Genomic DNA, 26,420 nt, shown 5'->3' with positions numbered 1-26,420 from the left:
GTTAAGAGAGCAAGAAACAAAAGATGTAAGCCTGCTGAAAACTCAGATCTGTGCTGTGCTATATAATATACTAAAAGAATAATATGAAAAAGCAAATGTTGAAAAATAGAGATTAATGAAAGTTATAACATTTTGCCAGAAGCTGTGTTGACACTGACTGTTTCTAGCTGGCAATTAAAATCTAGTGGTTTTTTTAGGCAACTGAACCATATCTAGCAACTTTAGACATTATTGGGCAGCTGAAATCAGAAATTACAACAAAAAGTAGATGTGAAGCTGATCAGGACATCTGATAACCTGGCAAGTGGAGAACAAGGGCCAAGGGCTCTAAATGAACAGAGTTTGCTGACCAACTCAGGGAAACAAAACATTTTGGGAAGAGTTGTTACGCATTCCTCAAAGCACAGTTGAGGAGACAATGTTAGAAACATAGAAACATAGAAGTCTGACGGCAGAAAAAGACCTCCTGGTCCATCTAGTCTGCCCTTATACTATTTTCTGTATTTTATCTTAGGATGGATATATGTTTATCCCAGGCATGTTTAAATTCAGTTACTGTGGATTTATCTACCACGTCTGCTGGAAGTTTGTTCCAAGGATCTACTACTCTTTCAGTAAAATAATATTTTCTCATGTTGCTTTTAATCTTTCCCCCAACTAACTTCAGATTGTGTCCCCTTGTTCTTGTGTTCACTTTCCTATTAAAAACACTTCCCTCCTGGACCTTATTTAACCCTTTAATATATTTAAATGTTTCGATCATCTCCCCCCTTTTCCTTCTGTTCTCCAGACTATACAGATTGAGTTCATTAAGTCTTTCCTGATACGTTTTATGCTTAAGACCTTCCACCATTCTTGTAGCCCGTCTTTGGACCCGTTCAATTTTGTCAATATCTTTTTGTAGGTGAGGTCTCCAGAACTGAACACAGTATTCCAAATGTGGTCTCACCAGCATTCTATATAGCGGGATCATAATCTCCCTCTTCCTGCTTGTTATACCTCTAGCTATGCAGCCAAGCATCCTACTTGCTTTCCCTACCGCCTGACTGCACTGTTCACCCATTTTTAGAATGTTGTGTTAGAATGAAAGCCCTTCTGTGCTTAGATGCTTATACTAGATAAAAATGCTGATCACAAGGTTACTGATAATCCTTAAAATCAATAAAATCAATATTTATTAGTTTTTAAATTATATTAAACAATATTAATTATGGACTGATTAAATTAACATATCAAATTTTATCAATCAATAACACTGTTTCAACTGATTGCTTTCTACATTGGTGTACTGCTTGTAGATAGTAGAAATTCTTGTTAGGTTTCATGTTTAAAACATGTACAACTGGTATTTTAGGAGTTAAGCATAAGTTATACTTTAATACGGACTTTCCTGCATCTGAATGGTGAAGAAATGAACTGAATTCATATACAGTGATCCCTCGTTTATCGCGGGTGTTACGTTCCAGGACCACCCATGATAAACGAAAATCCGCAAAGTAGGATTTTTCTTTCTCTCTCCCCCATACATTCTCCCTCACCCCCCCTCTCTTTACCTCTCGTCTCTCTGCCTCTGTGTCTCTCTCTCTCGGGGAATCCTTGCGAGGGGCTCCCGGAAGCTCTGCTCTGAACCCAGCAACAAAGCGTGACTTTGGCAGGGACAAGGCAGGCGTTCCGCTGAGTTAGCCAGTTCCAGCAGAGGCGGCAACTGCTGAGGTAGCTCCAGCAGCTTCCCTTCGAGGAGCAGCCGCGCTGGGAATATCACATCCACACCCCAGGCCGCTGTCACTGTCTCCGCCAGGACCGACTCAGCGGAGAGCCTGCCTTGTTCCTGCCAAAGTGACGCTTTGCTGCTGGGTGTAGAATGGAGCCTCCTAAACCCCTCGCGAGGATTCCCCGAGAGAGACAGATGGAGGCAGAGAGACGAGAGGTAAAGAGAGACAGTGGAAGTGAGGGACAATGTGTGCATGCGGGGAATCCTCCTCGCGAGGGGCTCCCAGATGCTCTGCTCCGCACCAGGTTAAGCCCAAGCAGCAACCCGCGATGCACTGAAGCCGCGAAAGGTGAACCACGAAGTGGTGAGGAATCACTGTATAGGACTTAATAGTTTAGTTATCTATGTTGTGGAATTGACAATACAGGCAGTAAATCGAATTTTAGAAATTTCAAGTTAATAGATTCTTTTTCAAATTAATATGTTGTACTGACATTATAAAGAATGATACAGAAAACAAACACTCACTTGTGTACAGCTAATAAACAAAAACTATATATTGGTACTAGAGTCTTGTAAGCTGGCAAATATTATATATTAATTTACAGCCTGGAATGGAAATATGAGGGAAACCAGCATGTGTAGAATCCACCACCATAAGGGACACTGGGTGTACTTAACCAGGGTGTATATGCTTCATTCCAAGAGCCAGTTTGATGTGGTGACTAAAGCAGAGGTCTTCAAACTGGCTGGCTGGAGAATTCTGGGAGTTGAAGTCCATAAATCTTAAAAGTTGCCAAGTTTGGGGACTCCTGGGTTAAAGCATGAGACTAACAACCAGGAAATTAAGAGTTCTCGTCCTGCTTTAGGCATAGATCCAGCTGGGTGACTTTAGCCTAGTTACTTTCTCTTAGTCTTAGGAAGCAAGCAACGGGAAACCGCTTCTAAATATCCTTGCCAAGAAAAGTGCAGGGATTTGTCCATGTAATTTCTGAAAATCGGACAGAACCGATTAGAAGAAAAAATGTGTGCTTCATTCAGACTCTATATTGTTCTACTTTTGGACGTATTATCCAAAGACTTAGCTGTCTGGAGAAAAATCTACGTTCCAATTCTGAGGAAAATTGAAAGAAAGAGCAGAAGACGACAACCAGCAGTAAGAGTTTTAACTATGGCAATGAGTATACTATTGGAAGACCTAAAACACCAAGAGAGGGACAGATTGTCATGCAAAAAATGTATGTAGTTGCTAGGACTTGACAAGGACTTGATGGCATGCAATGAAAAAATTGGTTGTCGTCTTCTGCTCTTTCTTTCAATTCAATCCAGAACTGAACACAGTATTCCAAATGTCGTCTCACCAGCGCTCTATATAAGGGGATCACAATCTCCCTCTTCCAAGGCTTGTGTTTCACCCTCCCGAGTCTCCAAAGGCTACCCTGGAGCTGGGTAAGAGTAAAACACCTTCCCCCATCACCCTGGAGTCTTTCTGGGAGACAAAAAACACCCTCCCAGAGCCTCTGTGAGAGCTAAAAATCAGCTGGCCAGCATACATATGTACATTACAGCTGAGCAAGGGCAATGGCTTGCATGCCAGCAGATATGGCTCCGCGTGCCACCTGTGACACCCATTCCATAGGTTCGGCATCACTGCACTAGGGATTCAAACCGCAGAACTGCTGATCTTCTGATCAACAGACTCAGTGTCTTAGCCACTGAGCTACTACGCCGCTTAATTTGCTTTAAAAGGACAGGTAATTTAAATTATTTTTTGGTTATCCACTTACTCTCCAGTTATTTATCCTCAATTTCTACTACCATATTAACAAATGTGTAACAACTTACAATACACACTTGGACTTCACCCAAGGTTTTCGAGGAATAGGTGTCAACTCAGTTTGTACACCTGAATGGTAAAATAGCACGCTTTTAAACAGTCCCAGTTTTTCTATTATTTTTCAGATACGAATTCAAGCGTACATTTTAATTTTTGTGATAATGTTTTCTGTGCTTCAGCTGAGAAGCCCCCTCCCCTTTTCCCCTTTCAATATTGTAGTGGGACAAACTAACCTTTTAGCCATGAATGCTGAGCATCGAGCAAAAACAACCATCAGAATCCCACTACTGTTTACAAGACTTGGACATGGTTCTTGGAGACAAATAGTTGGAGAAAGAAAAGAGCACAGCTGCATGAAATGAACAAAAAAACAGCAGGACCCCCTTAAGAAAGAGAAAGGGGAAACGGTTAGTAGAGGGATCCCGAGAAATAGAAAAATCAATCAAGTGAAGAATATTGCTCTCTGGATTAGGAAGGAAGAGTAAGATATTAAGAACCGAAAAGGGATAAATTTAAGAGGACATCTGAAACGATGAAAGTTAGAAAGCATGCGATCCACACTTGCAGAATTAAAGTATTAAAATCAAATGAATGTTTATTCACAAATTGCTTGTCGCGTCAGCTGCATACGTAAATGCTAGTGGTGCAAAAGTGGAATCCAAACACATGTGAACTGATCCAGAAGTGCAGATACTAATTTTTATAGGACAGGGATGAATTTGGTATGCAATATCTGCATCCCAGGTACTGTAGTTAGAAATGATCTGAAAACACAAGGTCAAGAAGGTCTACTGGACAACCCAACATCTTCAAAATATTCTTTGAACTCAACTCATGCCTGTAGGTCAAAGAGATGTGAACAACCTTGGCTACTGATAGTTCAGCTTCCTATTTCAGATATCATACATATTCATAACTCAAAGTGAAGGAAGTATCTACAGTAAACAATGGCAATCATCCAAAGAACTATTTGAATTCACTCCTGAGGCCTTGGGCAAGCAGAGAAGAATTTTTCGCTTTTTTTTCGCTTTCAACAGCTGTGTGACCACATGCCTTATTTAAAAAAAGTGCCTTTGGAATCCCCCCAGTTTCTATATTCCTTTGCTGTATCGCATTATGAGAAGGAGAGGTCACTGCAACTTGGGAAGGCAAAGTAAATTTTGGATCAATCCTAACTCCCCACACTTTAAAAAAAAAGAATGCGGGGTTGCTCAGTTTTGAATTTTAGCTAACTGATCTGAAACCCACTTTAAAACATATTTAAAGTATAACTTTAAGTAGGCATTGATGTAGGTTAAAATTTCTAAGTACCTCCAGGAAGCCTCCTGGCAGTAAATAAACCAACAAATGGATCAATGTCTCTTTTTTTACATCACCAAGAAAAAGGGGAAATCTGAAGCTAGCTGGGATAAAGAATTCATTATACTAGTAAAGTCAATGCAGGATCTTAAATTAAACATCTTTCCCAAAGATTCAGTATATTTTATTCAGGTAAGGGAAAAAAACCCTATTAAAATACAGTTTACTATATTGATATTGCCATATCAATCTACCCATAAACACACAACAGCATAAACTTAACTGTGAAACTTGCTTAAAAAAAGGATGAATTTTAACAGGACTGTTTCATTTTCTCGTTCCCAATGTAAGTCCCCAATTCAATTCCCCAAAACTTTTGGAGACTCTTTCAAACAAATTTAACATAAGAAAAAGTATAAGAAAAAGAGGGAACTAGTTATTTCAGTTCTGCTAAAGAAACTACGGTAATTCACCAATTTTGTCAATTGTGCACACAATCTTGTTTTAATTAAGCTTTGAATCTTTATTTATACAGTAACAATACCCAGAATTCTCAGCTAGCTTAGCAACAGACCATTTTAACTAGGAATTCCAGAAATTCTAGGCAAAATATGTCTGTGGAGCATTAGATGGAGAAAAACTGCAATAATCAAAACATATTCCATTAAAGATGTATTGATTTTGTTAAAAAAAATTACGTACTTGATAACTTTTCACTCTAACAAAGTCAACTTTCATGGAGATGAACCTTTCTGAATTTCTACTGAGATTCTTAATATGCTCCACAAGATCAGCACAGAATTTGTAGCCACCTTTAAGTACACAGAGAACCACGATGTCGTTGTATCCAATGTCTTGCATGATATCTTTGGCCAAACGTTCTATCCTAAAGTAAGAATTAAAAATAAATATAAGGCAAGATTTGATCTCTCTCCTGCTGGCTTGTCTTTTTGGTGCAACACAGTTATAATCAATTTCATACAGAATTACATTTATTTTTGATTCTCCTGCAGGGCATAAAAAGGGGCCATTTGCAGGACCATCTTTCCTTGAAGATATCTCCACCTGTTCCACTAGATCGCATAAAATAAGTGTACGCTAGGACTCTTCCCTTAAATGTTGCTATCTAATGGCACCCAGGAATTGTGCGTTTTCTGTGGCAGCCTCTACTCTGACGAACACCTTTTACTTTGTGATCCAGTAAGCCTCAACTCTGAACCTTTGTGAATGTTGTTAAGAGACATCTTTTCCCAAGTTCTAGGATAAGTGAAATCAGAATTTGAAGAGTTCTGTTGACTGAATCCAGGAAAACTGGCCGCAGTGTAAAATTTCTTTATTTTTTTTTAATTATTTTATGATTTGTATGGTCTTTGGTTTTATACAACTGTTGTGAGGCACTCAGCACTGTGATTAGCCATATGCATCAATCAATCAATCAATCAAATTTGGCTGCAGCGTAGTGCATTGTGCATTCAATGTTATGCAGTGGAAATTGTAATCATCAATATTTCTCTCTCTCTCTCTCTCTCTCACACACACACACACAAACACACACACACTGTTAATAGTGGACATCACTGGAGAAAGTGAACCAAAATGTTTACATTTCCAAGGGAATGGAAGATTTGGGGTTAGCTTTAATAGAAACAAGTATAATATGCTAGTTCTGGTGGTGTAATTCTAGGGGGTTTCCAACACCTTCCAAAATCTGGCCCATTTTGATAACTGAGCAAGATCAGATTTACCATTTAAACAGGAGATCTTTAAGAAACCTCTAGGGATGTAGGCTAGACTAGGAAATTAAAAGGAAAACATGAACGAATTAATTCTACATTAGGTTTTTAAAAAAATAGCATGGCAGTGCCTGTGAAATTACCAGGAGCACAGCTCAACTCAAAAGAGACTTCACCTTCAAAACATATAAACATATTTATATTTGGATGAGCACTACCTATCAAATTCTGGTGTAACTGCCTGATAACACTTTTACCCAAAAGAATCAGAATTTTTATATACATTATTACCACTCAGAAGCATACTTCATATGCAGCACAATTTAGGATTCTTTTGACAAGATGAAGCACAAATTTCATAGCTTATTACATCAAACCTTCAATGTACGTATGTTGAATATCCAGCAAGGAGCATAACAACCCTAAGTCAATGCTGTTTTAATATAGCAGAAGAATGTTACTTAAGAAAGTCTCTCTTTCCATCATTTTTCTCTGCACCTTGAGTTGCATCTTAGACATTTAGCCTCTAGGCTATTATTAACATTCAAAATGTCTCACACAATAAGAATTTATAGTATACTCTGGAGGATAAGTGATCAAGGCGTACTCCCCATTCACCAAGAACAAAAGTATATTTTGACAGAGTTTATTTTAAACTGTAAATTATTATTTGAAACAGGCAAATTTCCTAGCATCTCTCACCATCAACTATGTTGGCTAGAGTTGCTAAGAGTTGTGGCCCACCCATCTTAAGGCATGAAATATAAAACAGACATTTTCCCACTTAATTTTCTACTTGAAGGCAGCCATCTAGAATAGTGCCGAATGGATAGATCTGAAGATTTATAGTTTTAGTTTTCACATCCAAAATATAACATATAACATCACTGGATTTCCTTGAGTAAGAGCTGCTTTTCAAAATAAGAAATTTGAAATATTTCATAAATAAATATGTCACATTCAATTGATTCAAACATGCTAGTAAGTGTAACTAAGCTAGGTTTTGAATTAAAATTGGACCAAACTAAGCCACTGTAGTTCATTCCATCAATCATGGTTATATTCAAACATAGTTTGGAACAAGTTGTAAGTCTAATGCCTCTATTAATTGGCAAAAGGAAAAAACCTTGCCTGGAGCAAATTAATGTATCAGAAATTAAAAATACATCTGTTTTGAAATAGATATATAATCTACTTTATAATAACAACATTTAATGTGGTATCTGAATTTCTCTGGAAATTACTTAACCCTATAGGGAAAATATATCCTTACACTGGCATTGCTCCACTAAGATCAGGAGGAAGTAGCAGCAGATACTAAGAGAATGACCCTCGACATTCTATGAATGGACATATGCCCTAAGCCCGCTGACTCAGATCTATGACTTTTATGGCAAGAACAAACATTCTTGAGGGTACACAAGAACAAAATCAAATTAAGAGATGGAGGAAGGACACCACTGAACAAAGAATACTATTAAAGGAGAATATGGATGAAGGATGTGACCTCCGTTATATTACCCTGCAGTGGTGAGATTCAAATTTTTTTTACTACCAGTTCTGTAGGCGAGGATTGGTGGCAGGGGAATGGATATTGTAAAATCTCCATTTCCACCTCACCCCAGGGGAAGGATACTGCAAAATCCCCATTTCCTTCTGATCAGCTGGGACTCAGGAGCAGAGAATAGATGGGGACTGAAATACCAGTCAGAGGTGGTATTTACCAGTTCTCCAAACTACTCAAAATTCCAGCTACCAGTTCTTGAAAATTGGTCAGAACCTGTTGAATCCTACATGTGGGATAGGTTGATAGTTGAGTGCCTAAATATAAAGCTAATATTTATTTATTTATTTATTTAATTTTTATGCCGCCCTTCTCCTTAGACTCAGGGCGGCTTACAACATGTTAGCAATAGCACTTTTTAGCACAGCCAGCATATTGCCCCCACAATCCGGGTCCTCATTTTACCCAACTTGGAAGGATGGAAGGCTGAGTCAACCTTGAGCCGGTGATGAGATTTGAACTGCTGACCTTCAGATCTACAGTCAGCTTCAGTGGCCTGCAGTACAGCACTCTACCTGCTGCACCACCCCAGCTCATTAAATATACTCAAGGGGAAGCACTTAGCAGATAATATGACCCTTGAAGAGTGTTCGGAGACTGCAGATAGTCCAGAATGCAGCCGCATGAGCTATTATTTATTTATTTATTTATTTTTATTATTATTATTATTATTATTATTAATTATATTTGTATGCCGCCCTTCTCCGAAGACTTGGGGCGACTCACAGAATACAAATGTACCTCAGTATGCCATATAACACAACACTGTTCGCTGCACTGGCTAACGGTTAGTCTCCGGTCACTATTCAAGGTGTTGGTTATCACCTATAAAGCCCTACATGGCTTAGGGCAGAGGTCCTCAAACTTGGCCACTTTAAGACTTGTGGGCTTCAACCCCCAGAATTCTCCAGCCAGCTATGAATTCTGGGAGTTGAAGTCCACAAGTCTTAAAGTGACCAAGTTTGGGGACCCCTGGCTTAGGGCCTGATTATTTACAGGATTGTCTCCTGCCACATACCTCCCAGAGGCCTATTTGATCGCATAGAATCGGCCTCCTCCTCCAGGTCCCATCGACTAAACAATGTAGGTTGGTGGCCCCGCGGGAGAGGGCCTTTTTTGTTGCTTCCCCGGGTCTATGGAACCAGCTCCCTCCCGATGTTCGCACTGCTCCCATTTTACTGGCTTTTTGTAAAGCAGTTAAAACCTGACTTTGTTGACAGGCCTGGGGGCCGTGAATTTTAACACCAGACGTGCCCAAATTATGTTTGTTGGTATGGATGTTGTTAGATTGTTTTGGGGGAGGATTTATAATTTGGGTTTGTTACGGTTTGGGAGTTTTAATAATTGTTGTTCGACTTCATTTTTATTATTGTATTGTTTTTTATTTTAAGTCGCCCTGAATCCTATGGGATTGGGTGGCACAAAAGTGGAATACTGTAAATTAAATTAAATTACATTAAATATCATACTATGTAATTATGGAAAGACCAAAAGTCTGGCTGGCATATTGGCTACTACCTGAAACATGTATTGAAAATGACTTATTTTTGTCCAGCAACAAAGCCAAGAAGATGGCTTCATGTTGGGCAATTTAAAGTTTGAACTAGACATGGAAGAAGAAATTTCTCTGGAATTCAGTCACTCTTCTATGGAAATTCTGAATGATAGAAATGAAGAGAGACTGATAAAGATACTTCTTCAAAAAAGACAAATATGAAAATGGACAAGCAATACTAAACTTAAGATTAACTATTGAAGGACTGTATATGTAGAAAATATAAATCACAGGTTTTAAATCCACCAACGTTTTGTTTTATTTTTTACCTGTCAACAATGATCCCATGGGGTATGAGCACATAGTCAAGATCTCCGCAATAATGTTGTGGATAAGCAAACAGATCCAAGCTATATCCTGGCCAATCATCTGAAATCTGCAAGCAGATATAGGTTGGTTAAAATAAACATTTCTGTATCGTATTGCAAATGTGTTACCATATTTATCTAATATGGTAGATATTTCTTTGACATTGTTTTTACTATTGTTGTGAGCCGCCCCGAGTCTTCGGAGAGGGGCGGCATACAAATCTAATAAATAATAATAATAATAATAATAATAATAATTTTAAATTTGGAGAAAAAAGTAACGAGAATAGAAATTAACAAAAATCTTGCTGCTGGCATATTGGTTTTCACCTGCCAGTGAATTCACTGGTTAGAATTAATTTCTGGGAATTTGTGCAACTATTATGAGGTGACCAGGGCAGAGGAAATGTATCTAAATGGATTGATGAAAAAATCAAGCCACACAAGGAAAAATATGGGCTTCAAATTCTTGTACATCAAGAGATAAGGATGGCTTAGGTTGGTTTTATGTGGAAATCCAGTTGCTATGGCTTATTACTGGTAATAAGCTATACAAAAGAAATCATGGCTGAACACAATGATTGACAACAATTGTGCTAGCGTCTATTAAGACCTGCTCTCTTCTCACAAAATGGCCTCTATCTCCTCAAAATTTGATTCTAACTCATTTCGTAACTGTCAAATTGAACCAGACAGACAAATCTTACATAATTTTGGCATTCTTAGATTTTGATGATTCCAAAATTTTCAGAAGATGGTATCCAGGGTCAGAATATCTTGGCCTCATTTCAGTACAACATATTGGGATCACATTAGTCTTGATAGTTGATGATTCTTTAAATATTTCACAAAAATACCGAATACCATTTCTAACCTTCCGAGTGTTGATATGTGCCTAAAAGTATTGTAAACTATAACGGGGACTTCCAAACTTGGATAAATTTTCTCTGAACAGCTTTCATTAAAGATGTTGGCAAGAAACATCTTCCAGTCCATCTGGACAAGAATTCAAGGTTAGCATGCCACTTCGTCTGGAATTCTGAGAATGTGAAAAACAACCCACAAAAGTTTATGGCATAGTTTTTCATGATTCGCGGTTTTTTAGACAGCTCTCCAAATCAAAATCTTGGCTGGTCATATCTGCAAAGGATTGCAGCATATTGATAGTACAGCAACAAATGTGGCTAAAAAATCCCGTCCCCTGACACCATAAGATCACATTATGAATATATTGCTGGCAAAAGAGCCAATTTTCTGCATTTTTTTTTCAAAGTAGGTTTTAATGAGAATGGGAATATTAAGGCTTATGGAGTCAAATCATTTCCCTTCAAATAAAAAAATATGACTTCCATATAGGGGTTGGTTCCTCCCGATTCAGACCGGATCACCCAAACTGGTAGCGACCTGCTGGTGACATCACAAGTGTCAAAAATCTGGTACAGTCGGTGCTGATCCATGGGTGCCACCATCTTTTCAGGATAATTTTTTTCTGGAAGATTTTTCTTCTGCTGCTGCTTGAAAGGGTCCTCCTGCCTGCCCCTGGGTTTATACAGTAATACCTCATCTTACAAACTTAATTGGTTCCCGGAGGAGGTTCGTAAGGCGAAAAGTTCGTAAGACGAAACATTGTTTCCCATAGGAAACAATGTAAAATGAATTAATGCGTGCAAGAAAAAAACCCCGCAAAAAACGCCGCCGCCCGGCTGTCACCTTTTGAAACAGCCGGCGCTTCTCAGCGTTCTCCCAATGCCGAACCCAAAAGTTTGGCAAAGGTTCGGGTTTGGGTGGCCGCTGAGAAGCCCCGCCGTCTGGCTGTCACCTTTTGAAACAGCCGAGGGGCTTCTTGGCGCCCTCCCGAACCCGAACGCGAAACCCGAACTTTTGCCGAACTTCTGGCTTCAGCATTCGGGAGGCCACCGAGAAGCCCGGCCGCCTGGCTGTCGCCTTTTGAAACAGCCGGGGGGGGGGGCCTTCTCGGCAGCCTCCCGAACGCTGAACTCGGAAGTTTGGCAAAAGTTCGGGTTCGGGAGGACGCCGAGAAGCCCCCCGGCTGTTTCAAAAGGTGACAGCCAGGCGGCAGGGCTTCTCGGTGGCCATCCGAACCCGAACTTTTGCCGAACTTCCGGGTTCGGCATTCGGGCGTCGGGTTCGTAAGACGGAAAAAGTTCAGAAGAAGAGGCAAAAAATTTCCGAACCCTGGGTTCGTATCTTGGATTGTTCGTGTGGTGAGAGGTTCGTATCACAAGGTACCACTCTACTTACTTTTAATCCTTTGCCCGAAGTACAGCTGATCAGCTCCTCAGCTGTGTTTTGGGCTGATTACAGCTACTTAGCGCGCACAGAAGCAGAATTGCATGCAGGAATTGCATGCAGAATTACGCAAAATGTCGCAATGCGAACTGGTGGCGAAAGTCAGTGGAACGCACTGCTGCTTCCATGTCTAGCCTACAGATCACAGGTCTTTAATCAAAGTTTTATCTAGTCCTGGTCCAACCTTACCTAACCCAATGGTCAGTGGTTGAAATGTTACTGGATTAATCCCATCAGAAGTCTTACAGATGGTCTGAAAATTGCATTGTGATATCTGACCATTTGGGGCAATTTTTCAAAGAAGATTTCCGGGTGGAATGTAAGCATTTTGCTTCCCCCAGACCTCTATCATTAAATCTCAATCCTAAAAAGGAAGAATTCTGGTCCTCTTCCACTCGGAAAACTCCTACAACCTTTTACAAAGTCAATTGGCCTTGATCCTTCAAAACTGCCTACACTTTTTCTAAAGAAAGCCAGGCTTTACTGCTAAAAGAAGCACAGAGATAGCATTCCAAGTACAAGAAATTTTGCATCTTTATTAAGACAAGCTGTTTTTTTAAATGTTAACATTATGTGTAACATCCTGATTTAGTCATACTTAAATTTACTGATTTAATGAATCCATTCTAAATATGATTAATTCAAGAGTCAACCTTATATATTTTAATCCCCTTGTAATATTAATATAGGAGTGACATTCCTGTGTTTTCTTTTAGATTTCAGTATAAGGAGAACTTATATTCTTAAAGATGTTCATAGTATATTAAATACAGTACACACACACACACAAACACACACTGCTCAAAAAAATAAAGGGAACATTTAAACAACAGAATATAATTCCAAGTATTCAATGAGAATATTTCTTATTTCATTCGATCACATCCTAGATCTGAACGAATGAAATATTCTCATTGAATACTTGGAGTTATATTCTGTTGTTTAAATGTTCCCTTTATTTTTTTGAGCAGTGTGTGTTTGTGTGTGTGTGTGTGTATTTAATATACTATGAACATCTTTAAGAATATAAGTTCTCCTCATTTGAGTGTCCCTTTTACTTTTTTGAGCAGTATATATATATATATACTGCTATATATATATATTAAATTAGATTTTATTAGAATTCTTTATTGGCCAAGTGTGATTGGACACAAAAGTAATTTGTCTTGGTGCATATGCTCTCAGTTCCGATATGTGGCACAACACTTAATGATTGTCATAAAGGTCAAATAAGCAATGAAGAAACAATCAATATTAATTAAAATATTAGGATACAAGCAACAAGTTACAGTCATACAGTCCTAAGTGGGAGAAAAGGGTGATAGGAATGATGAGGAAAAAAAACTAGTAGAAATAGAAGTGCAGACTTAGTAAAAAGTTTGACAGTGTTGAGGGAATTATTTGTTTAGTAGAGTGCTGGCGTTCAGGAATCCCTGCGTGTAGCTGTCTTGGTGTGCAGTGCTCTGTAGCGACGTTTTGAGGGTAGGAGTTGATTTTACAGGTAGTCCTTGACTTACAACCATTTGTTTAGTGACCATTTGAAGTTACACCAGCACTGAAAAAAGTGACTTACAATAGTTTTTCACATTTAAAACCATTGTTGTTGTTGTTGTTGTTGTTATTATTATTATTATTATTTATTAGATTTGTATGCCGCCCCTCTCCGTAGTCACTCATGCCCTCATCACCTCGAGGTTCGACTATTGTAACGCTCTCTACATGGGGCTACCTTTGAAAAGTGTTCGGAAACTTCAGATCGTGCAGAATGCAGCTGCGAGAGCAATCATGGGCTTTCCTAAGTATGCCCATGTTACTCCAACACTCCGCAGTCTGCATTGGTTGCCGATCAGTTTCCAGTCACAATTCAAAGTGTTGGTTATGACCTATAAAGCCCTTCATGGCACCGGACCAGGATATCTGTGAGACCGCCTTCTGCTGCACGAATCCCAGCGGCCGGTTAGGTTCCACAGAATTGGCCTTCTCCAGGTCCCGTTGACTAAACAATGTCGTCTGGCGGGACACAGGGGAAGTCTTTTCTGTGGCGGCCCCGACTCTCTGGAACCAACTCCCCCCAGATATCAGAGTTGCCCCCCCCCTCCTTGTCTTTGGCAAGCTCCTTAAAACCCACCTCTGTCATCAGGCATGGGGGAATTGAAATTTTCCCTTTCCTCTAGGCTTATAGAATTTATACATGGTATGTTTGTATGTATGATTGGTTATTTAAATTGGGGGGTTTTAGATTATTTTTAATATTAGATTTGTTTACATTGTCTTTTTTATTGTTGTTAGCCACCCCGAGTCTTCGGAGAGGGGCGGCATACAAATCTAATAAATTAATAAATAAATTAAATAAATTAAAATCTAGAATAACAGTTTTACATTAAAAAGTCTAAAAAGAAAAAAAACCCCAATCGATAAAATACATACACACAGTCATATCATCCACAGAATTACATAGGCAAAGGGGGGATGTTTCAGTTCCCCCAAGCCTGACGATGGAGGTGGGTTTTAAGGAGTTTACGAAAGACAAGGAGGGTGGGGGCAGTCCTAATCTCTGGGGGGGAGTTGATTCCAGAGGGTCGGAGCCGCCACAGAGAAGGCTCTTCCCCTGGGTCCCGCTAGACGACATTGTTTAGTCGACGGGACCCGGAGAAAACCAACTCCGTGGGACCTAACCGGCCGCTGGGATTCGTGCGGCAGAAGGCGGTCTCGCAGATATCCTGTCCGGTGCCATGAAGGGCTTTATAGGTCATAACCAACACTTTGAATTGTGACCGGAAACTGATCGGCAACCAATGCAGTCTGTGGAGTGTTGGAGTAACATGGGCATACTTAGGAAAGCCCATGATTGCTCTCGCAGCTGCATTCTGCACGATCTGAAGTTTCCGAACATTTTTCAAAGGTAGCCCCATGTAGAGAGCGTTACAATAGTCGAACCTCGAGGTGATGAGGGCATGAGTGACTGTGAGCAGTGACCCCTGGTCCAGATAGGGCCGCAACTGGTGCACCAGGTGAACCTGGGCAACCCCCCCCCTCGCCACAGCTGAAAGATATTTCTCTAATGTGAGCTGTGGATCGAGGAGGACGCCCAAGTTGCAGAGGGGGTCAATAATTCCCCTCCCAGGGTAATGGACGGACAGATGGAATTGTCCTTGGGAGGCATTCCCTGTGGTCACATGATCAAAATTCAAATGCGTGGCAACTGGCATGCATTTATTACAGTTGCAATGTCATGTAATCTTCTGACAAACAAAATAAATTGGGAAGCCAGATTCACTTAACAGCTGTTTCTGTCTTAAGAATACTGCAGCTACTGGTACTATATATTCTCTAATAAATATAGATCATGTTATTTTTTTTAAAGATACTTTTGCTCTGGTATAGAAATCTATTATATAACTTACCATAAGAATATTCATTTATCTTACTAAGCTAAATATGCTTGAGAAAATTGTTAATGATGTGATCAGGGGAGTAACACAGAAAAATAATAGCCCTTATTTCCTAAATGAAATTCCTACAGCAATTAAAGAGATTTTTAGCTTGCTTCTGGAATGATTCCCTCGCTTTCTTCCTATTAGGTGATGTTCTCCTTAAAATTAATATACACCTGTGAATCAGAACATAAAAATTGAAGGTAGCTGCCCAAAATTAGAACCAACAGAACACAAACCGTAAGGAAATTCCACTGAGTTCCTACAAGTATGACAAGGTCTGAAGCTTGCAAGGCTACAATGCAAATAAACACAGATTATATTTCAAAGCAAACTACCTTGTGTTTAAATCATGGTTTATTTCATAAACCAGTCATAATTTTATCTTCTCAATATGGTGGCAAGAGCTGACATGCTTATCTATCCTCCTACCAAAGATGTGGACTAGAAATTTGTCAATATTTTTGGTGGGAAATTTTCCACTTTAAGTGTTTGTTTGTTTCCTAATTGGATGAATATGGCTTTCCAGATGATTGTTCTAAAAAAAAGAGAGAAGGAGCAATTTCATGATTTTTTTTCTGGTTGTTTCCAATCAACAGGCTAGAGAAGCTACAAAAAACTGAAACAAAGTGAGAAGTTGCTGGGTTAAAAGGTGTATCTACCTAAAGACACTAGTAAACATTGTAAATAGTCATCAACATACAATTATTCATTTGGTGACCAAAATTACAATGGCAGTTAAAACTATTGCAGTATCTTTGTGATCATACAATCGAATCAGATGATTGACAACTGTCATACATTTATGACAACTGCAGTGTCCTGGGGTCATGTAAATTATCTATTCTGACTAGCAATTTGGGAAGCCAGATTCACGAAATAATTGTGTTAGGAACTTAATAAGTGCAGTGATTTATTAAACAATCCTGGCCAAAAAAACCCCGATTGTAAAATGGGGCAAAATTAACAAATGTTTTACTTAGCAGTGGAAAGAAATTCTGGGCTCAATTGTGATTATAAATCAAGAATTATCTATATTTGAATCTGGGGCTTCCTAGTGCTATTACTATCCCCCCAGAATTACTAGACTACCAGAATTGCTAGAAGGCTACAACATACAGTACTTCTCAAGTGTATATTTTGAGAAAAAAACCCTTAGATTTAAAGACGAATTATCATCCTCTACCTTATATTTTAATGCCAGCAACAACATATTACCAAAGCTAATCTAGAGCAGGGGTGGCCAATTAATTTTGCCGTGGCGCCGCATGAGAAATTGGGATGGTTTTAGAGGGGCGGACTAATATAATTAACTCAGTTCTACCCAATACTGTAAAGACCCAGACCCTGGCCTGACCTAAACACCCAGACCCACTCTACAGACCCCTAATTGTTTGTTTTACGGCAACATGGTGCACCACAGTCACTGCGCTGGAGTGTTTGCGTGGTTTCTGTGCTCGGCCGCTCTAGGTAGGAGGTTGGGGTCTGTTCCAGTGTGAGGATGAAATAGCTCACCGCGTCTGCCGGGACTCCTCCGGTTCCTGCTTTCCTCACGATTCATCAGGAAAGCAGGAACCGTAGGAGTCCAGGCAGACACGATGAGCTCTTTCATCCTTGCACAGGAGCGGACCCCGACCTCTGCGGACCATTCACAGATAGTGGGCGGGCCGTTCACAGACAGCGGGTGGGCCAGATACAGCCTATGGGCCGCCCCTTGCCCAGGTCTGGTCTAGAGAATAGTCACCCAGAAGCGACTCCTGCTCTATACAGTGAGGCTTATTAAGAAGTGCACATACGTTGGATCTGTTCTGCCAACAAATCAGTCAGGCAATTAAAAATTTCAATCAAAATACAAGTATTTAATAAAAATTTTGTATAATGTAAGGTTAAAGTATATACACTTCATAGCAAGAGGTTTGCACAGCACAATTAGTCCTAAGCAGTATACACCGGACCAGAATATCTCCGGGACCGCCTTCTACCGCACGAATCCCAGCGACCAGTTAGGTCCCACAGAGTTGGCCTTCTCCGGGTCCCGTCAACTAAACAATGTCGTTTGGCAAGACCCAGGGGAAGCGCCTTCTCTGTGGCGGCCCCAACCCTTTGGAACCAATTCCCCCCGGATATCAGAGTTGCCCCCACCCTCCTAGCCTTTCGTAAGCTCCTTAAAACCCACCTCTGTCGTCAGGCATGGGGGAATTGATACTTTCCCTCCCCCTAGGCTTATAAAAATTTATGCATGGTATGCTAGTATGTATGATTGGTTTTAAAATTGGGGTTTTAAATTAACTTAAACTTAAATATTAGATTTGTTTACATTGTACTATTATTGCTGTGAGCCGCCCCGAGTCTGCGGAGAGGGGCGGCATACAAATCTGATAAATAAATAAATAGTCCTTGACTTACGATTACCATAATTAAGCCCAAAATTTCTGTTCTTAAGTGAGACAGTTGTTAAGTGAGTTTTGCCTCATTTTATGACCTTTACTGTCACTGTTAAGTGAATCACTGTAGGTTATATCTGACTAGCTTTGCAGGTCAGCAGCTCAAATATCATCGCCGAGTCAAGGTTGACTCAGTCTTCCATCCTTCCGAGGTGAGTAAAATGAGGACCCGGATTGTGGGAGCAATATGTTGGCTCTGTTAAAAAGTGCTATTGCTAAGAAGTTGTAAGGTGCCCTGAGTCTAAGGAGAAGGGCAGCATTAAAAAAAAAAAACACAAATAAAAATAAATAAATAAATAATTTGGTAACATGGTTGTTAAGGTTGGAAGGTTGCAAAAGATGATCAAATGACTCCATGACATGGCAACCATCATAAATAGTTGGTAAGCATTCAAATTTGTTCAGATGACCAAGGGAATACTGCAATGATTATAAATGTGAAAAACAATAAGTCACTAAGTTTTACTGCCTCTGTAACTTCAAACAATCACTAAATAAATGGCTGTAGGTAGAGGACTATCTGTATCTTAGAAGAGACTTTTTTTTTCAAAACAAAACAAGATTTTTCTGAAATAAAAAATCAGAATATTTTTCCCTTTTCTACAATTCTTCTCATCTTTGATGATTTAAATCACGTGACAGTGCAATTTCATACCTATTAGCCATATTAAAAGAAGTTCAATCCTTGAATTAGAATTTTGTCCATAATTTCCACTGCTAAGCAAGAGAGTTAAGTGAGTTGCACCTAATTTACAACCTTTCCCATGGTTGTTAAATGAATCATAGTTGTTAAGTGAGTCAAATGATTATGAAAATCTGGCTTCTCCTATTCATTTTGCTAGTTGGAAACAGGCTGGGAAGCTTTCAAACGGCTATTATTATTATTATTATTATTATTATTATTATTATTATTATTTATTAGATTTGTATGCCACCCCTCTCCGTAGACTCGGGGCGGCTCACAGCAATAATTAAAACAATGTACAACAAATCTAATATTTTAAAATATCTAAAAAACCCTTATTTAAAAAGCCAAACATACACACAAACATACCATGCATAAACTATATAGGCCTGGGGGAGAAGTCTCAATTCCCCATACCTGACGGCAAAGGTGGGTTTTAAGGAGTTTACGAAAGGCAAGGAGGGTGGGGGCAATCCTAATCTCCGGGGGGAGCTGGTTCCAGAGGGTTGGGGCCACCACAGAGAAGGCTCTTCCCCTGGGTCCCGCCAGATGACATTGTTTAGTCGACGAGATTCAGAGAAGGCCAACTCTGTGGGACCTAACTGGTCGCTGGGATTCGTGCGGCAGAAGGCGGTCCCGGAGATATTCTGGTCCGATGCCATGAAGGGCTTTATAGGTCATAACCAACACTTTGAATTGTGACTGGAAACTGATCGGCAACCAATGCAGACTGCGAAGTGTTGGTGTAACATGGGCATACCTAGGGAAGCCCATGATTGCTCTCGCAGCTGTATTCTGCACGATCAGAAGTTTCTGAACACTTTTCAAAGATAGCCCCATGTAGAGAGCGTTACCGTAGTCAAACCTCGAGGTGATGAGGGCAGGAGTGACTGTGAGCAATGACTCCCTGTCCAAGTAGGGCCGCAACTGGTGCATCAGGCGACCCTGGTCAAACGCCCCCCTCGCCACAGCTGAAAGATGTAATGTAAGCTGTCGATCGAGGAGGACGCCCAAGTTGCGGACCCTCTCTGAGGGGGTTAGTAATTCCCCCCCAGGGTAATGAACGGACAGATGGAATTGTCCTTGGGAGGCAAAACCCACAGCCACTCCATCTTATCAGGGTTGAGTTTGAGTCTGTTGACACCCATCCAGACCCTAACAGCCTCTAGACACCGGCACATCACTTCCACTTCCACATAACCTTGGGATCCTGCAAAATAACAAATGCATGCTGCTTGCTAAGTGCCCAAATTTTGATCACATGATCATGGCGATACAGATATAAATGCAAGGAGTGGTCACAAGTCACTTTTTTCAGGATGGCTGTAACTTCAAACAGTTGCTAAATGAATGACAATAAGACAAGGACTACATGTAAAGATATTATTTGAGTCAAATTTTACTTCTTCTGTCTACACTGCAGTTTTCTGAGCAGCATTATAAAAGTATATTATTTTAGGAAGTTTTTAAACAATTAATATCCCTTATATTCCTTGCTATTCTCTCCTCTAAATACAACCCAGCCCAAATCTGCATTGGTAATATGCTCCATTCATGTGGATGGACAAATAAGTGTTTATTTATAAACAAACACATATGCGATTTAGTGTGTTCAGGAGGCAGCCATACTTATTATTTAAGAAGTCAAAAGTATCGCTGAGTATTGACTATTGAAACACTTATGATACTAAAGCTATAATGCCCCCTTGTAAGCATCTTCTTAAGAACCTCCAAATCATCTCCCCAAAGAACAGTACAATCTTCCACCCACCTCTTCATAAGGATTGTTTTATTCAGGTCAAACAATGTAATGAATTAGTGAGCGGGGAAACACACCTAGGAATAGTTCCACCTCTTTTTTTTTTCATAAGCCTTTTACCAATTACGCAACAGGACAACACTGTACCACGTGTAACTTTCCCAGGCCATGGTGGTGGTGGGGTGGAAGGGAAGCTACTCTCTACCACAGGGGTGGGCAAAGTTGGCTCTTCTATGACATGTGGACTTCAACTCCCAGAATTCTTAAGCCAATCATGGTAGCTCAGGAATTCTGGGAGTTGAAGTCCACATGTCATAGAAGAGCCAACTTTGCCTACCCCTGCTCTACCAGAACTGATGCGATTAAAGTGATTTAGTGTGATGCATGAATGCAGATCCTGAATGGGTGGCTTTTAAGGGACGGAAGAAGGGAGGGGGCGGGTGGGTGACGTGTCTCTTGCTATCGTTGCATTCACTTATGGAGAGAATCGGCGAAAGATTTTCCCGCCTACGAGGCGATCGATTAGGAAGCTCGCTTCAGGCTGAACTGTGGCTAAAAGCCTGCAATCCCGGGCTACTTATATTTCTCCCGAGAAAGAAAAACAAACCCCATCGCCTTCCATTGCTTGGGTGGCGAGCAATGCAACGGTTAAAAACATGCCCCCGCTCGTGGCCAGGAACTTATTCCCTTTCTGTTCAAACGTGCTTTCATTCTGGGTATCCTAACGATGAAATACTGAAGGGGGGAAAAATATCCCCCGGGTCATCTAAACTACCGACCGAGGCGGGAGGCTGAAGGCGGGGAAAGGAGGGATGGGAGTGGGGGGTCAGGTGAGCGAAGCGTGGTCGGGTGCTGAAGGGACTGGGGGGGCGGGGGGGACCGGGTTGGCTATCGCGCCTGCAGCAGCTTATTGCGGCAGGCCGATCCGGGAGTAGGAGGAGAGGGGAGTTTTCATTTACCACGACCCCTCGGCCGCTGCTTCTCGGCGCCTCTGCCACGCTAGTCTTGCCGCTCAGCCCCGCCATCTTCACAAGGGGCTGGACAAAGCCTTGAGGAGGGAGAAGCGGCGGCGGCGAGGAGGAGGGTGGGGTGCGGGGAGGAAAACGTGAACGCTGAGCCCGGCCTCTTTTCTCGCCCCGATCGGATGTGGTGAGCCGGAGGAGGAGAAAGCAGCAGCTGCGCCGCGGTCAGGCTGAGGGAAGAAGAAGCTGCTGCTGCCGCCAAGCAAACTGACCCGGGGAGGGAAATCTGTGCAGCGGCTGCTAGTTGCATTTTCTGCCTCTTCTCGGACCCCGGGCCGAGGCCGGCCTTGGTTTGCCTCATCTTTCATCGGGGCCCTGAGGTAGAGGCAGGTTCGCTTCATCGGGGGCATGAGGTAAAGGCAGAGCCGGCTTCTGCGGGAAAGGTTTCTAATCACGTTTAAATTTAGCAATAGCAATATCATTTAGATTTATATACAGTGATGGGCTACCAAAATTTTTACTACCACACTGTGGGCGTGGCTTATGCATTTTGTTTCAACGTCTTTCAGTGCAAATTGGGTGCTCTGGGGTGGAGCTCCATTTTAGCTACCCCACTGCGTTCCCTACCATCTGGGCAGTAACCTACCCCTAATTATCTACTATATAAAGTGTATGTACGCACATGCACACACAGCTCTTCTAAAATTATAAACATTCAATCTCATTTACTACAATAGGAAAAACACCCAGAGCCCAGAAGGGAAAAAAAGAGAAAAAATCCACAAAATTTTGCTACCCGTACTGTGTACCTGACCATACCCGTAGGAGCCCATCACTGCTTATATACCGCTTCGCAGAGCTTTACAGCCCTCTAAGCGGTTTATAGAAAGTAAGCATATTGCCCCCAACAGGTGTGGGTTGGCCACTACCACCCACTGCTACTGGTGCAATATGCACACAACCTTTTCCTGCATGTGTGTGTCCCAGCAAGAGTTTGCATCTGTGCATGGGCAGGAAGAAAAATCTTGGGAAGGGACATGCGCATGAAAGATTTTGGCAAATTTTTTTGCTTCCGTGCAGCATGGAAACAACCCCCCCCCCACATACACACCAAAATCTCACATGAAAACGTCCCCGCGCAGGACTTTGTTTCCTGTGCAGGCACAGAAGCAAAACCTCGCTGGGACACACAGGAGAAGAGAAGCTCCGCTACCGGTGCGGTGTCCTTATCTGTAACTGGTAGCAACCCAGTACTTGCCCCCAACAATCTAGGTCCTCATTTTACCGGCCTTGGAAGAATGGAAGGCTGAGTCAACTTGAGCCTACTGAGATTCGATCTGCCAAACTGCTGGAAGCTGGTGATCAGCAGAAGTAGCTTGAAGTACTGTACTCTAACCACTGCGCCACAGAGGCATTAAATTTGCCTGGCTTCCTATTCCGCGGTCTGCCTTGTTCTTCTCGCCTTCCTAGAAATTGATTGGCATATGGAATGGCAAAGACTGGCTCATTGAATAAGCCACAGGTGGAATGGATCTTAGATCTGGTTATTGTACACCCAGCTTCACTGGACAAATTGCACTTCACTACAGGGTCAAGTTATAACATTGTTTAATTGGCTTTGACTTATAGCATATAGCAAGCCACAGTCTAGCTTTAGCCTAGCTCAGTGATGGTGAACCTATGGCACGTGAGCCATTGCCCTAGTACAGTTCCAACATGCAGGTGTGTGCTAGCTAGCTGATTTTTGACTCACACAGAGGCTCTGGGAGGGGGATTTTGGCTTCCAGAGAGCCTCCAGGGGGATGGGGGAGGGCGTTTTTACCCTTTCCTCCAGGGAAGCCTTTGGAGCTTGAGGAGGGTGAAATACAAGCCCACTAGACCCACCAAAAGTTGAGAAACAGGCATTTTCTGGCCACCTGCTGGTTGGGGGAAGCTGTTTTCACCCTCCTCAAGCATTGAAGTATGGGTATGGACACTTGCGCATGCGTGATAGCACACATAAACGCTCTTTTGGCACCTGAGGGGAAAAAGGTTTGCCATCACTGGCCTAGCGGCAGTTGTGATGGTGAACCTATGGCATGCATGCCACAGGTGGTACACAGAGCCATATCTGAGGGCAGATGAGGTGTTGCCCTATAGCAGTTCCAGCACGCACATGCGCACTGGCAAATTGATTTTCGGCTTTCTGGACGGCGAGGAACGCAGTTTTCACCTTCCCCAGTCTCAGGATGGCAAAAAACTGACCCAGTGGGCCAACTGGAAGTTCGGAGGTTTCAGTGAGGCCTGTCTGTATGTGTGAGTTAGGGTGGGGCCTGTGTGCGCATGTGGTGGGGGAAGGGCGTTACATTATGGGTGAGGGCAAGCGCTTGCACACTATTGCACATGCCCTTTTGGCACCCAAACAAAAAAAAAGGTTCGCCATCACTGTCCTAGAGCCTTACACTATTGGATTAGCTAGCATTGCTAATGGCCTGTCTTAAAGTGATATGAATCAAAATAAGCCAAACAAGAGAGGGCATTAAATTCTTAAAACTTTACAACTGTCTAGCATTAGGCATACAAATCTAATGAATAATAATAATTCCCTTAAAGAAAATAAAATATAAGACCCTCTGATGAGTCTCAAATAAAAGTTTACTCACTTTTATTCTCTTGCTACAATAATACAAATGAGCCAGTTCTAATCCCTGGCAGTTCTATACGTAAATATAAATGGAGTGACATTCTTTGAATTCTCATAATGTATTTTGTCCAACTTCCTGGAGAGGGAATTGAATAAGAATGTTTGCCTTGTGTCTGTAGCTCAAATGGTTTTCATTATGACATTTTTTTCCTCTATAATCAGCAATACTAATGACCTTCATGAAAGAATACACATCTGTTTTAAATGGAATGACAGCAGCTTTGATAGATGCTTCATTGTGCCTGAAATAGACAAAATAAGCCTTTGAAATTATAATCAATATAATAATCGATACAATAAAAGAAGGTATTCCATAAGAATGTATTGATGACTAAGTGCCATCAAATCAGTATCGACTCTCAGCAATCACATAGATTTTTTTTCAGAATGATCTCCCAATTTAGCCCTTCATATATTCCAACAATTTTACTGAGTCCATCTAGCTTGCTGCTAGCCGTTGCCTTTTTTAATCATTTCTCAGTATCATAGATTTTTCAAGAAAGTTAGCTTTTCACACAATGTGTCCAAAACATGATCATTTGAGCCTGGTTATATGTTCCTTGAATAAAACTCTGGATTGTTTTGTCCCAGGATCCATTGTACAGTGGTATCTCTACCTAAGAGCCACCCCGAGTTTTCAGAGAAGGGCGGCATACAAATCTAATAAATTGAAATTGAATTGAAGAATGCCTCTACTTATGAACTTTTCTAGATAAGAACCGGGTGTTCAATATTTTTTTTGCCTTTTCTCAAGAATGATTTTCCACTTACAAATCCGACCCTCTGAAACTAATGGGAAAAGGCAGGGAGAAGCCTCCGTGGGGCCTCTCTAGGAATCTCCTGGGAAGAAACAGGGCCAGAAAAGACATGGAGAAGCCTCTGTGGGGCCTCTCTAGGAATCTCCTGGGAGGAAACAGGGCCGGGAAAGGCAGGGAGAAGCCTCTGTGGGGTTTCTGTAGGAATCTCCTAGGAGGAAACAGGGCTGGGAAAGGCAGAGAGAAGCCTCCTCGGGGCCTCTCTAGGAATCTCCTGGGAGGAAACAGGGTCTCCACCTCCTTGTGGTTTCCTCAATCGCACACATTATGTGTTTTTACATTGATTCCTATGGGAAAAATGGCTTCTTACAAACTTTTCTACTTAACAACCTGGTCATGGAACAAATTAAGTTCATAAGTAGAGGTACCACTGTACTTTGATAGATTTCTGCTGTGCATTTCAAAGCCCTTTATGTAGAATTATTCAGATTCGTTTTTGATTCAGACTCACCATATCTGAAGCCGGTGATTGATGTACAGTGTTCCCTCAATTTTTGCGGGTTCAAACTTTGCGAATGGCCTATACCACGGTTTTTCAAAAAATATTAATTTTTAAAATACTATGCATTTTTTTTGAACACCACAGGTTTTCCCGATTTGCCCCTCCCCCAGGGGCGAGCACAGAAGCCAAGCCATGGCTTTTCTTTTCTTGGAGAAGCCTGGAAGCTTCAGAAGGAGAGGCAACAGTGGCGGGGGGGGGGGGGAGAGAGGAACCCCGAGCTGCCCTCCTCCACCTCCAAGCTGCAGCTTTTCAAACATGTTCTGCAACTCCTGCCGGAGGAAGGGACGTCCTGCAAGCCTCTTTCCAGCCGGGTAAAGGAGACCGGTTCTGGGGGCTGGTCTAGACGGGGCTGCCGAGCTCTTGAGAGGACCAGAGAAACAGAACCTCCTTCATGGGCCACAGTGGCTCAGCTGGCGGGAAGAGGAATGCGGTGTGGGGGGGAGCCGCTGGGATGGCTGCTGCCGCCCAGAGGCGAAGGGCAATAGCTGCTGTGCCTCTCGCTTCCCCGGACAGCTTCGGGTGGCCCTGGTCTGCGCGTGGCAAGCGGGGTCTTGCTCCTGCCTCCTCCTTGCCAGCCCCCACCTTTCTTCCTCTCCTCCCCCTCTTCCTCACCGCTCTTCTTCATGATCACTAGGTAGGTTGTTGTGTAGCAGAGCACGGCCATACTCATGAGTCCGGCCGCCAGGGGACAGGCTTGGCTTCGTCCTCCTGTGCCTCCTTCACCCAGGTCAGCTTCTGCCGGATGGCCCATGTCCTCTTAGGAGGGGGCGGCATTGGCGTCAGAACACACATTTCCCCTTCTCTCCTGGTTTAAGGCAC

The 26,420-nt window shown here is 41.8% G+C and overlaps 1 protein-coding gene across 1 annotated transcript in view; it reads right to left on the bottom strand.

The window, feature by feature from the left end:
- Positions 1-21,681, bottom strand: part of PRTFDC1 (phosphoribosyl transferase domain containing 1) — a 73,062-nt gene extending 51,381 nt beyond the window's left edge. Inside the window, exons 1-3 of the mRNA XM_070728235.1 lie at positions 21,599-21,681; positions 9,969-10,075; positions 5,550-5,733 (exon numbers count right to left, since the gene is read on the bottom strand). Coding sequence (XP_070584336.1) covers positions 5,550-5,733; positions 9,969-10,075; positions 21,599-21,664 — 357 coding nt within the window. The 5' untranslated portion in view covers positions 21,665-21,681. The remainder of the gene's footprint in view (positions 1-5,549; positions 5,734-9,968; positions 10,076-21,598) is intronic.
- Between the last annotated feature and the right edge of the window lie 4,739 nt (positions 21,682-26,420).

This window comes from Erythrolamprus reginae, chromosome Z, assembly GCF_031021105.1.
Source record: "Erythrolamprus reginae isolate rEryReg1 chromosome Z, rEryReg1.hap1, whole genome shotgun sequence".
Taxonomy (NCBI): Eukaryota; Metazoa; Chordata; class Lepidosauria; order Squamata; family Dipsadidae; genus Erythrolamprus; species Erythrolamprus reginae.
This window is presented reverse-complemented; position numbering and strand designations above follow the sequence as displayed.